Below are 12157 nucleotides of genomic sequence, written 5' to 3'. Positions count from 1 at the left end.
TCAAAGAACGAATCCCGACGACTTCTTCTTTTTCTTCTTCTTCTTCTTCTTCTTCTTCTTCTTCTTCTTTTTTTTTTTTTAAAGTATTGTAGGTATCAAATTATATTTGTGTACAAATGCCATTTCTTAACAGGAGTGCAATTTTCCGAGCTGACAGTTACTGTCCACTCTGTTCATGATGCCGGGTGACGAATACACGTGTGAACTTTAGCACATCGCCTGGCTTACCCAATCACCGTTATCTGTTTTCTTGGAAGATGTACCACAAGAGATTTCTGCTTAATTGAACAAAGTCTTTCAAAGCTGTAAACACGTACAATTACGTACAAGAGTCCCGTATGCTTTTCAATTTGCTGAACTATAGGAAAGACAATTTTTTCTACATAAGCATCCTGTAATGAAACCTCGCTACCCTCCGTTAATTTCCGTTGCGCTGATTGTCTTGGCCCTGTTTATTATTTTTCTTTGTAGTTTTTATGTAACGCTTGACATTTGTGCTTTTGTAATTAAGTGTATAAATTCTATTCCCCATTTTTATATATATTTTGCCTTTCTTCTAGGTTTCCGGGATTTTCCCTTGGTACCATCACATGCCAAAGAAATAGGTAAGCATTTCCTGCAGCGACAATCGTAAATTCCCTATTAACTGTATACTAATGTCTCCAGAACCAAGGCCAGCCTTGATCTTAAACTTCTGGGGGTACCTCCAGTTTACTTACTGCCAGTAAAGTTTATCCTTTCAGTTTCTGTAGTAACACTTTTCTCTCTCTCTGTTCTTTGTGCTGTCACTTTCTGTGCATAAAAGCAGAGCAATTTGATTATACTGTAGGACATCCCGGAAGACACACATGCAAAGATGATGAAAGACTCATTATATGTATAGAAGCTTGAAGAACTTACTAAGGAGAGCCTGGAAAGCGACTTTACTGTATGATTCAGGACGGTGATTCACCAGATTACTGAAGTGAACCCTGAGGTTAGAACAGCCCTCATGAAAGGACAAAAGCATAACCTGTTTATTCGTCCAATATTTTATGTCACAGCCGCCTGAATTATCTCCGTGGATGGAAGCTAGAAGGAACGATGATGGAAATCAATCTGAAGTTAGTGACTACACCCCGTAATCCGCCAACTTCCGAAGGGAGAGTCTGAGAAACTTCAAATATAACAGCGCTAGACCGTTAGTAAGACTGGAAGATTTAGAGTGAAAGGACTTACAGTTCTCGTAATATCATACCCTATCTGTCACTGGTAGGGAAACGCAAAGTACCAGAGGAAACGTGTCGATAAGGGCAAAATAAAACATTCTGAGTGCCTACTGGGAAGATATGAGACGAGTGTTTCATAATCCGGGAAGTCCATCGTCGGGTGGTGATGTAGATTTGAGAACACAGGTAGTGACAGAGGCCATACATAGAGCAATGGAGCTGTCTATACCTATCATTAAGACGTCCTTCTCGGGGAGTATCTTGTATCTTGACCGAAGCATTGCATAAATTGATGTGAACCAAGAGGAGCCAAAAAACTCTGCCAGAGTAGGATAATCCAAGAAGAAAGAATCCGAAGGTGTCTAGTTACAGAATCGTGAAATAACACTTTAAAGAAGAATTACGGAGAACAAAAATTGAAATTATGGAGACAGTTCGTGAAAACCAACGTAGAAATGGGTCCTTGTGGAATACCACATGAAATAGTCAGCGGGAAGATACTATCAATAATAATCCTGCCCACGCTCAAATGAAATGATTGGATGGCAATAGAAAGAGGGGAACAGAAAGCTGCATTGATGGTAGAAGCACTGCTTTGTGCGATACAGGAGAAAGTGACATATGAGAGATGTTATGGGAGGTCTACATAAAAAATAATCTTGTGTACCCTTTCACATAAGAAGAAATTAGGCGAAGAGTTTTACGGCTGAAAAAGAAAATAAAAATCAAAGACTGGATGAGGTTCCTGCAGGTGTAATAAAAGCCTTAATTGCTCAGCCATCTACCTGAGTTGAGTTCATGAAGAGCGCTTCTTGCTGCCAAGGGTGTCTGCACCATCTAAGAATGCTGAGGTGATGCTTATTACTTCCGATGTTACCCAAATCGTATAGTGTGTCTTGTTTCGTTAACGTCCTAGATAATAAATTCGAAAAACTTCTATGCAAAAATTGCAAGGCCGTAGACTACAACAAGGTATCAAACCTCAACAACGCAGTTGCAGGAGAAACAAGGCAACAGAAAACGCAATAAATAAGGCGATCTCGCTTGCGACCCACATCTTGGTAGGTGAGAGTGATGACAATAGATATTACGGGTGCTTTCGATAACCCATAGCCCGTATCCTTCTCTGATTGTCCGAGAGAGTTGGAATGCTTACAGACCCTGTTCAACAGCATTAGATTACTACCGTTGGTGAAAAGCATATTTAATGTGTTGAAGACAGTCATCTTGAAAACTGTCCGAAGAGCCTGTGTAGCTCAAAGTTTAGTGTGTATTCTGGAACCCGTATTACGTAAGTTACATAAAGCGAATGAAGTGATGTGCCGTGTGAGCGGTGACTCAAGAAGAATTTTAGAGGATAAATCTAATGCTGCGCTCTATGAACTTAAAGGATGTCTCAGATTCTCATTAGCACCACAGAAAACTGCATACCCTCTTCTATAAAGGAACATCTCAGGAAATTTCAAAGCAAAATTAAATTATGTAATGATTTTAAGAAGATTATTAATGAAATACTTTAGTTTACTATAGATGAACGACGGAACTTAACATATTATATAGAGGAGACAAGCATAAAAAATACAAAGGTGAGGCATAAAATTATAAATATCGCAATATTAGCGTCTGTTATGGGATTTGTTCCAACTGTGTGTGTCCATGAAGTAAACTTTTTATTACGCAGAAGAGAGCAACGAGGTGTGATTCTGAAACTAACAGCCACCTTCCGTACGACCACGATCGATGAATTGCTGATAATCCTGGAAACATGACAGCTGAATCTGGTAATCACAAAAAGATTATCTTTGCATTGGTTAAAGAACGGCGTTGAAACGGAAATACGCAAGATACATGAAAATGAGGGAAACACGGAACAAGAAATACACTATCACCGTGGCAGAATGAGTGGAACCCTCAGTCAGAGGCAGAACAACATACGAATTTCTTCCTAACATCAGGGACAAACTAAAAGTGTTATTACTGGCCCAACGGGTGGTCTGACACATACATGACTGGTCATAGCCCGCACGGAACGTATCTGTATAAGAGCAGTAGACAAATAATATAAATGGTACTCGCGCTTGTGGCAGTAAAGCTTCTCCGGACAAGACGTGGGACTGTACGCTCTACGAAGATGCAGTGCGTCATGGTTGGGAGGAGGATGTTTGATTCGAAATCAGTACTGAGGAATGAGTCCACCTGATGCCTCTAGAAGTTCAGTCACTCGACAACGTGGTTTTATTCCCTGAGAGTCAAAGTTCTGTACAGTCAGGGAGAAGGTAACTAATGTAAGCGACACTGACGGGAGCTGTCACACTGTACATCGTGTTAATGTGAGCGATTAAAGATAGTGGGTTTGTGGATGGCACAGTGAATTTTGGAAGAAACGATGCTGATGTGCCGTTCTGTGCCCAAGTAATCCAAAAGGTCAGATAATGGACAAACGAATGACACGTGTACTGGTGTATTCAAAGCAACAGTAGTACCAGCAAGAGTATGAGTACTTCGATAAATGGTTAAGGACAGTTGCAATTTTGTAGTGACAGAAAGTAAATCTTTTCTCTCTTGTGCTGTTTCTGTTTGTGGTATTAGTTTCTGTGGTGTTGGTATCTAGTAAATATTTTTCTTTCTTGTTCCGTTTCTGTTGTGGTATTAGTTTCTGTGGTGTTGGTATGTAGCAATTTTATTTCTTGTTCTCTCTCTGTTTGTAGTATTAGTTTCTGTTGTCTTAGTATGCAGTTAGTAGTAATAATTATTAAACACACATTTTATTTCATAAAATATGCTGGCCGTATGGCCTGTTTCAGCTGTCCTGATGATAGGATGTAATTGTAAATAAAGAAAGACTGAATAAATAAATAAATAAAGAGATATAAATTTGTGTATATTTTTCAGTAAAATCTGTTTCAATTTGGTCTTTTATTACCCCTTAATTTTATGTAATCGTAAAAAAATATAAAGTTAGGATTCAAAATGTTTTCTTAAATAGTTGATGAACTATTATTGAATAAATAGCAAATTATCATTTTTAAAATATAATAAAGTCATTAATATTAATAAAATGTTCAGATGACTTGTCCGTCCGACAGGATTACACAGGCGAAGTACATTAAGGGACTGAAAAGTACCAAAAGGCTCATACAGCTAGTTAGTATTATTGCTTCTTGTAATACTTATAAAAACAGTTTTTTTCATCGACACACAAAAAAATATTACGCTCTGAACACTCTAAATGGCGTCTAGATTCCACTTTTGTATATAAGCAAAGTTCATATCTGCCTCTGACTCTGAGCACTATGCGACTTAACTTCTGAGGTCATCAGTCTCTGCCTCTTGAATCGGCAAATGTTGGCCAGTGAGATCCTATATTCTGAAAATATATGTCGTTTCGTACGGAAAATGCTGCCTTTCTTCTCTTTGGAGTTGAAAGATGAGAAGTTTGATCATTTATGGGCCTACCCTTGAATGTAGACTAAAGATGTGCAAGATTGTGGAATGATTTCTTTTCTTCCACTGTGGATCAGGGACGGATACAGTTTGCATATTTTTCTCTTCATTCTCCTCCCCTTCCTCATTTGCATTTTCTACAGGCTCTACAACATTTTGTAAAGTACTAGCAAATAGCAAATGAGGCACAAGTTGAACATCTTCCTCATTGTCCGCCTCTTCGTCACCAGTACTTAGTGCTGGTTCTGCAATACTTTGTGCAATACTAGCACACAACTGAAGATTCGCTGCATTATTATTATTATTATTATTATTATTATTATTATTATTATTATTACTGCGCGAAGTACTCCTAGTCATTTCATATTCACTGTCATCACTACGTTCAAGTGGTGTGTCAATATCACCTGAAAAATTTGCTAGTCCAGTGAGAATTTCTTCCTCTGTAAGACCTCTTCTGTAATAGGTTGCCGTAGCCTGAAACAAAACAAAATCTTACTAAATTCACTAATGTTTTGCTAGCCACGCATCGTTTCTATTGTTTTTTATAAAACGAAACGCCGTGTTGTCCTCAGCAAGGATATGTTTTTATTTATAAAAGGTCTTGAAAGCAGAAAAAGCGATAGACGTCAAAGAAAAGCAACCAAAACTCAATCTAACCTCAAGTTATGAAGTCAGTACACTGTACTTGACGAGACTGCTAAGTCCCGATCATATTGTACGTTGTAATGGAATATTACGAGGGTACTGTATTGATGTTTTATCTCAATTAACAGTAGTATGTATATAGATAACTAAATAAATATTACCACACAACTCAATTCATATATAAACCTTACTTTTATTTACATAGCTTTGCAGCGTTGTTACACACACCAAGCTGTCATTTGCAAAACATCTGTTCACATTCCGGGCTGATGTATAGCGAGCGGTTCTAGGCGCTTCAGTCCGGAACCGCACTGTTGCTACGGTCGCAGGTTCGAATCCTGCCTCGGGCATGGATGTGTGTGTGTCCTTAGGTTAGTTAGGTTTAAGTAGTTCTAAGTTCTAGGGGACTAATGACCTCAGATGTTAAGTCCCATAGTGCTCAGAGCCATTTGAACCATTTGATGTATAGGTTTCCGAATGGCGTTCAGGTTGTACTAACATGAAGTGTAGGAAGCACGAACTGTATGGAATGGGACCTGACCCTTCCCACAGGTCTAACGGGCTGTTGATTTACATAAGTCCACACAAATTTTGCCGGGAATCCTAAGTCCCGCCAGTAAATGAAGGGTTCAGTTGTGTCATAGCTGCCTACGCAAAGTCTTACGAGTAATACTAGTTTTTTTCCTCACTCAAAACTCTTTAACTTTCCCTCCGTGTGCATAACAGCGCTCTTTTCCTACCATTTGAGAAACTGAGTATTTGTGTCATTATGTACATATAACGTACCCTCATAAAAATCCCAACTTGTACCACTTTTCCCGTATTGTTTTCCACAGTTTTCTGCTTTTATCCAGCGGGTCCAATATTAGATCTGGTCACATAGTGATTTGTCGACACATCACTTCCACTTGTCTCTCATTAACACGGGTTTTTATCATTAGCTGTTATATAGTCATTTTCTTAGGACATTATATTCGTCATTGACTGTAGAATGTTTTTCTTTGACAAATGCAATTTGTGCCTTAGGGCCTTCATTAAGTGGTGTACTGCGGGCGGCTGTGCTTAAGCTCGTGTCAAACATTAAAATCCTCAGCGCTTACATGTCATCGTCGTATCTGAGCCTTATAACTGTAAGAATACAGCAACATTAAACGAGAGCAAGGCTGCATACGTCGTAAAGTGATACAAATTACATGAAATATTACAAATGTTGACATTCTTAACCGAATCCCAATGAACCAATGTTTCCGTACACTGTTTACTTGAGTGTGAACCCCAGTTATGAGAAGTTATTATGTAGTTGACAGGTATAGAGCGAGGATCTGGGAGTGGCAGCTGTCAGGCCAAGAAAATAATTATTTCCGCAAAAGAAATTTGTTTTATTTCATCAGTCAAGTACCGCACTAAGGGAATGAAAGCATTAATTAGTTGTCAGAAGGCTTACAATAACAAGACAAACTTCGTGCCAGACAGACACCAAATATTTTGACAAAGGTTTAATCCAGACCGTACAACCAGGTGTAAGCCCGTCATTAGCCGTAGTCGTGCATTCCACCACGCTTCCTCGCTAACATCACGCAGTAACTGCCAATACTATAACATGTAAGAAACAAGATATTAAAACCCTGCAATAAAAAGGTTGCACAACTGGATATACAGGATAAACAATTTCATGAATATTTAAATCACAGAAGTGTCAGAGCTCTGAAAATTTTAAAATATTAGCAGGACTATTATCCTTCATGATTCAGAACAGAAACTGTTAACATTATTACAACTATCCATCTTAACTAATAAAATCAATAAAATGATTAAGCCGCAGAAGGCAGAACAAAAATTAGTGAAATGACAACTATGAACTTTAGGAAATACAAAGTGAAATTTTAAGTTTCTCAAGTTCCAAAAACTCATAACAGGCCTCAATCAAACTTAAGTCCAAAGGGAAATTCAATTTTCACCAAACCATGGTTATTGATATGCGAGGTGCCGGGGCTAGCAGTGTATTTAACACTAAATTCTTCTAGAATCTTCATATGGAAATGATGCTCTAAGTCCCCCCCCCCCCCCTCCCCCTTTTCTGACTCCGACTTTTGCTGTTCCACATGGATTAAGAAGAAACGCGAACTGACTGTAATCGACCCTGCAAGTGGAGTAGAAAAGAGTTTGGCACCTGCAATAATTTAATGTGATAGATCTTAATGTGATAAAGGAAAGTTTCATGAACGTAGTGAGTAAGGAGAGTGCCGCGCGTTATTAGCCGAGTGGTATAAGGCGCTGCAGTCATGGACTGTGCGGCTGATCCCGGCGGAGATTCGAGTCCTCCCTCAGGCATATGTGTGTGTGTGTGTGTGTGTGTGTGTGTGTGTGTGTGTGTGTGTGTGTGTGTGTGTGTGTGTGTGTGTGTGTTTGTCCTTAGAATTAGGATAATTTAGGTTAAGTAGTGTGTAAGCTTAGGGACTGATGACTTTAGCAGTTAAGTTCAATGGCTCTGAGCACTATGGGACTTAACAGCTGTGGTCATCAGTCCCCTAGAACTTAGAACTACTTAAACCTAACTAACCTAAGGACATCACACACACCCATGCCCGAGGCAGGATTCGAACCTGCGACCGTAGCAGTCGCGCGGTTGCGGACTGCGCGCCTAGAACCGCGAGACCATCGCGGCCGGCAGCAGTTAAGTCCCATAAGATTTCACACACATTTAAACATTTGAGAAATGAGAGTGTTGCTCTACCGTTCTACAGAATGGAAGTTCTGTACAAAATAACAATTTGATTTATTATGACTAGACTTAAAATAATAAACAAAAGACATAAAACATTTACAAATAGCATACTCAAATAAATGTTGTGAAGGTGAAATTGTCCATAAACTAGCTTGTGACGTTTATGTTAAAGTGGTATGTAGAGCCAATTTCTTGCTACTCAAATCTTAAGAGAAACACCCAGCCAACCCAACATTAATTGCTGCTACAGTAGTGAGAACTCAGACAGTGAACACCCAAGACAGAACCACGTTAGAAAAGACGGGAACAGGCGCGCTCTGCTGAGCTCTGATTATCACATAGCAAAATTCCATATCTGCCGGTGCTGCGGACCTACATTACCAAGCTGTCTTATTAACTGCAAGGACACGATCTGGCGTACCGGAGGCGATGGCTGGTTGCTTCGACGTCCCGTCGTGGTGACGATAATGTCACGAGTATAGCCCGCAACAAATTATCCTGGTCTGGTTGTTCCAGACTTCCTAGCAATACAAATGCGCCTCTGAGGGAGACGAAGACGACTCGCCACACAATCACCGACGGTACAGTGATTGATTTTAACAAGCGAAGTCACACAGTAACTCCGATACAGTTAACTTTAGCCAAAACTGCTCAAGACGGACAACATAGGCCGCTTGTACGCAGAACGCTCAATTGCCAACTGTACACGGAAAGCTACGTTGAAGTCGAAACTTCAGCAACTTCGTCAAACAGTTACAATTAAATGAAAGTATATTGGACAGCCAACGGAAAGCAGGCTGCCCAGAGCAGCGAGAGCTCCGTCTTGTAACCTACTCCGACCGAGGCGAGAGCCGACTCTCTCATGAGCACCCGTACAAGCCGAACACAGAAGATTACTGCCCCCACCACAGTCGCCGTGGTTAAACGTGCCAATCAACAACTCGAAAACCGGTGGAAAATTTCACTCTATTGCCGAAGCATTACTATTCCATCAATGGAGATACTTGGCGCCAATTTCCGCGGCGATTTTGCTGCGTCACGGAGCTATTCCCTGGGCAAGCTAATCACAGTTATGATTTTGCAGAAAACGCGGGAATTTTCTCCCCAAGACTGCTTGGGAACACAAGTTATTCCCACGCCTCGCTGGTAGCCCATCAGAAAGTGTTTTCACTAGTTTCTGCGAAGTAACGGAATCTCTAACCCCAACCACTCATCCAGGCCCCTGTAGGCGTGTCGCCCCCGCTCTTATGACAATGTCGGCGTCTGGACTCCCTCACACCCGTCGACATAACCCTTTCAAGATCAACAGAACCCACCTGTCACCGGACCACCCGGGTGACGAGAGACGCTGCGTCGTAAGTCCGCGTGTGAAGGAATAGCAACTTTTCACCGCGTGCAATTAGAGAGGAAAATATTCATATCTTCTGAGTTTTCAATACTAGACTTGTAATGACCATACTCAGCTATACTTCCCCAAATCGAATTACTCAGAGTAAGATATAAATATGAGAAGGGGCAAGTCACTGTCTGCATCGTAAAGGCATGCCACCTCTCGGGTAGAAGGTCGCCACTTACAAATTTTGAATCTATATATGAGGAGGTATCACATCAAACGTTACCGAGCGAGGTGGCGCAGTGGTTAGCACACTGGACTCGCATTCGGGAGGACGACGGTTCAATCCCGTCTCCGGCCATCCTGATTTAGGTTTTCCGTGATTTCCCTAAATCGTTTCAGGCAAATGCCGGGATGGTTCCTTTGAAAGGGCACGGCCGATTTCCTTCCCAATCCTTCCCTAACCCGAGCTTGCGCTCCGTCTCTAATGACCTCGTTGTCGACGGGACGTTAAACACTGACCACCACCACATCAAACATTATTAAGTGAAAAAGAAAATACTATATTGGAACCATATGCATTTTTGAAGAGTTACATAGTGACCAATTTTCTGTATCTAAGCGGGTGCTGTGGCCAGTACCATCGAAACAGGATCTCATGGATGTTTGTTTTTCTGATTTCCAGGCACTTTTTAGACCTCTCCACGCATTAATATATGAAATAATATCAAGCGGCTGCAGCAGACCGCTTTAAATCGGACTTCTGTATTAGGCCAAAAATAACAGAACAGAGACGATTTTAAACAATATAATGTAGTTAATCCAAATTTGTCACAGAGGGATGAATGGCAGGTGATAGCCTTATCTAAGGGGCAGTCAAAACGTTTCCGTTTGAAGACCATCCAGTCCAGAATCGGTATGCCATTCAGGCAAAATCGCCGTGAGCATTTATTGAGGCAATCACATCACCGACGCACCGGGCTGAAGATAGCCGTTTGGTAAAACACGGTGTCCTGCTGCGTGAAGAAGTCCGCAGGCGCCTGCTGCACTTCCTCGTCCGACAGGAATCGTCGTCGCTTGAGCACCTTTTTTAAGCCACAGAAGAGGTGATACTCGCATGGTGAGGGATCAGGACTGTAGGGCGAGTGTTTGAGTGTCTCCAGCTTGACTTGCTGAGAAGTTCAAATGTGTGTGAAATCATGGGACTTAACTGCTAAGATCATCAGTCCCTAAGCTTACACACTACTTATCCTAAGGACAAACACACACACCCATGCCCGAGGGAGGACTCGAACCTCCGCCGGGACCAGCCGCACAGTCCATGACTGCAGCGCCTGAGAGCGCTCGGCTAATGCCGCGCGGCAACCTGACTTGCGTAATTTCTGCGTTACAGCATTTGCGATGTAGGTAAGCTGCACCACCCTTTGTCGTGCACCGTTCCACTACGGTAGTTTTCGACAGACATGCTGCCCCGTACACATTCTTCACTCTCTGGTGGATGTCTAACAGTGGTAGTCTTTCGGCAGCCGACAAAAGAAGAACAGCACGTTGGTCCTGTTTGGACTCATTCGGTGGTAATATCTTCGGTATAGTTCACGTTGCCGCATTTACCCCATGCGTGTCGGAAAGATACGAATGCCACACTGATCCCTTGCCTCGGAGACGCAGTACGTCGCATACACGCAGCAGCAACGCCCACAAACGGAAACTTTGATCACCCTTTATATGTAAAAGGATTTATAAGTAAGTTTTATCTATTCTACTATGCGTGTTCTTTTGGAGGTAACTTACGGTCGCCGCGGCGGATTTACCGAGCGGTCTAAGGCGCTGCAGTCATGGACTGTGCGGCTGGTCCCGGCGGAGGTTCGAGTCCTTCCTCGGGCATGGGTGTGTGTGTTTGTCCTTAGGATAATTTAGGTTAAGTAGTGTGTAAACTTAGGGACTGATGATCTTAGCAGTTAAGTCCCATAAGATTTCACACACATTTTTTGAACTAACTGTCGTTGCGGTGAACAGCGTGGCGACTTTTTCCGATGAGTTTTGTGGCGACACATGCCGATCGGACGCCATGTCGGCATTAGTGATCCACAGAAGAAACTATCAGACTGAAATGAATAACAAGGAACTACATTTGTAAACCATAAGTCGCTATTTAAACAGTGATTTTGTAAAAAAAAATATTACTCTTCATAGAAGTGAGGTAGCAAGAATAAAATAAATGTCATATTTTACATTAGAATACGCAAAAAGAAAAAAAATAATATAAAATAACAGAACAGTCTTCATCTGTCAATCCCACAGACAACATTGGCTGTTTATATTAGAACTAGCGTCACCACTTGTCGGCAAGGGACAATACACTTCAGGGCCACTTTTCCCGTCCTGACCACTTTACCACACCTTCCGCTAACGGTCTTACTATTATTTGGTAACCTATGTAAATTAGTATGTTATATTAATTAATAACAGTAAATGCAAGATGAGACACGATCACGAATGTTTACTAAATGTTTTAATGCCTTCTTTCTTTTACGTATTGTGCTGCCTTAATCTGATTTCATTTTACTTGCTAAGAAATACACCACATTTGAAGATGACTGTCTCTGTAGTGTGCATTCACGAATCCATGTTACTTCCGTTTGACATATATGCCGTAGCAGATGATCGGTGCTAGTTTGCGCATGCTCCTGAGTTATGAGCATCGGAAGACAAAATATTCCCCCTCTCACTTCTATTAATCCCGCGGTGTCCGCGCTACATACGACTCTGTCCCTGTCGCAAGCGGCAGACTTTACTTAC

The 12157-nt window shown here is 41.4% G+C and overlaps 1 protein-coding gene across 1 annotated transcript in view; it reads left to right on the top strand.

Annotated features, from left to right (window-relative positions):
• The window catches only part of LOC124556233, a 345372-nt gene that overhangs the window by 61031 nt on the left and 272184 nt on the right, over positions 1 to 12157 (top strand). The window contains exon 3 of the mRNA XM_047130222.1: positions 561 to 605. Coding sequence (XP_046986178.1) covers positions 561 to 605 — 45 coding nt within the window. The remainder of the gene's footprint in view (positions 1 to 560; positions 606 to 12157) is intronic.

The sequence above is a fragment of the Schistocerca americana genome, chromosome X (genome assembly GCF_021461395.2).
Source record: "Schistocerca americana isolate TAMUIC-IGC-003095 chromosome X, iqSchAmer2.1, whole genome shotgun sequence".
Classification (NCBI taxonomy): domain Eukaryota; kingdom Metazoa; phylum Arthropoda; class Insecta; order Orthoptera; family Acrididae; genus Schistocerca; species Schistocerca americana.
The sequence above is the reverse complement of the archived record's forward strand: the minus strand, read 5'-3'. Positions and strand labels throughout refer to the sequence as shown.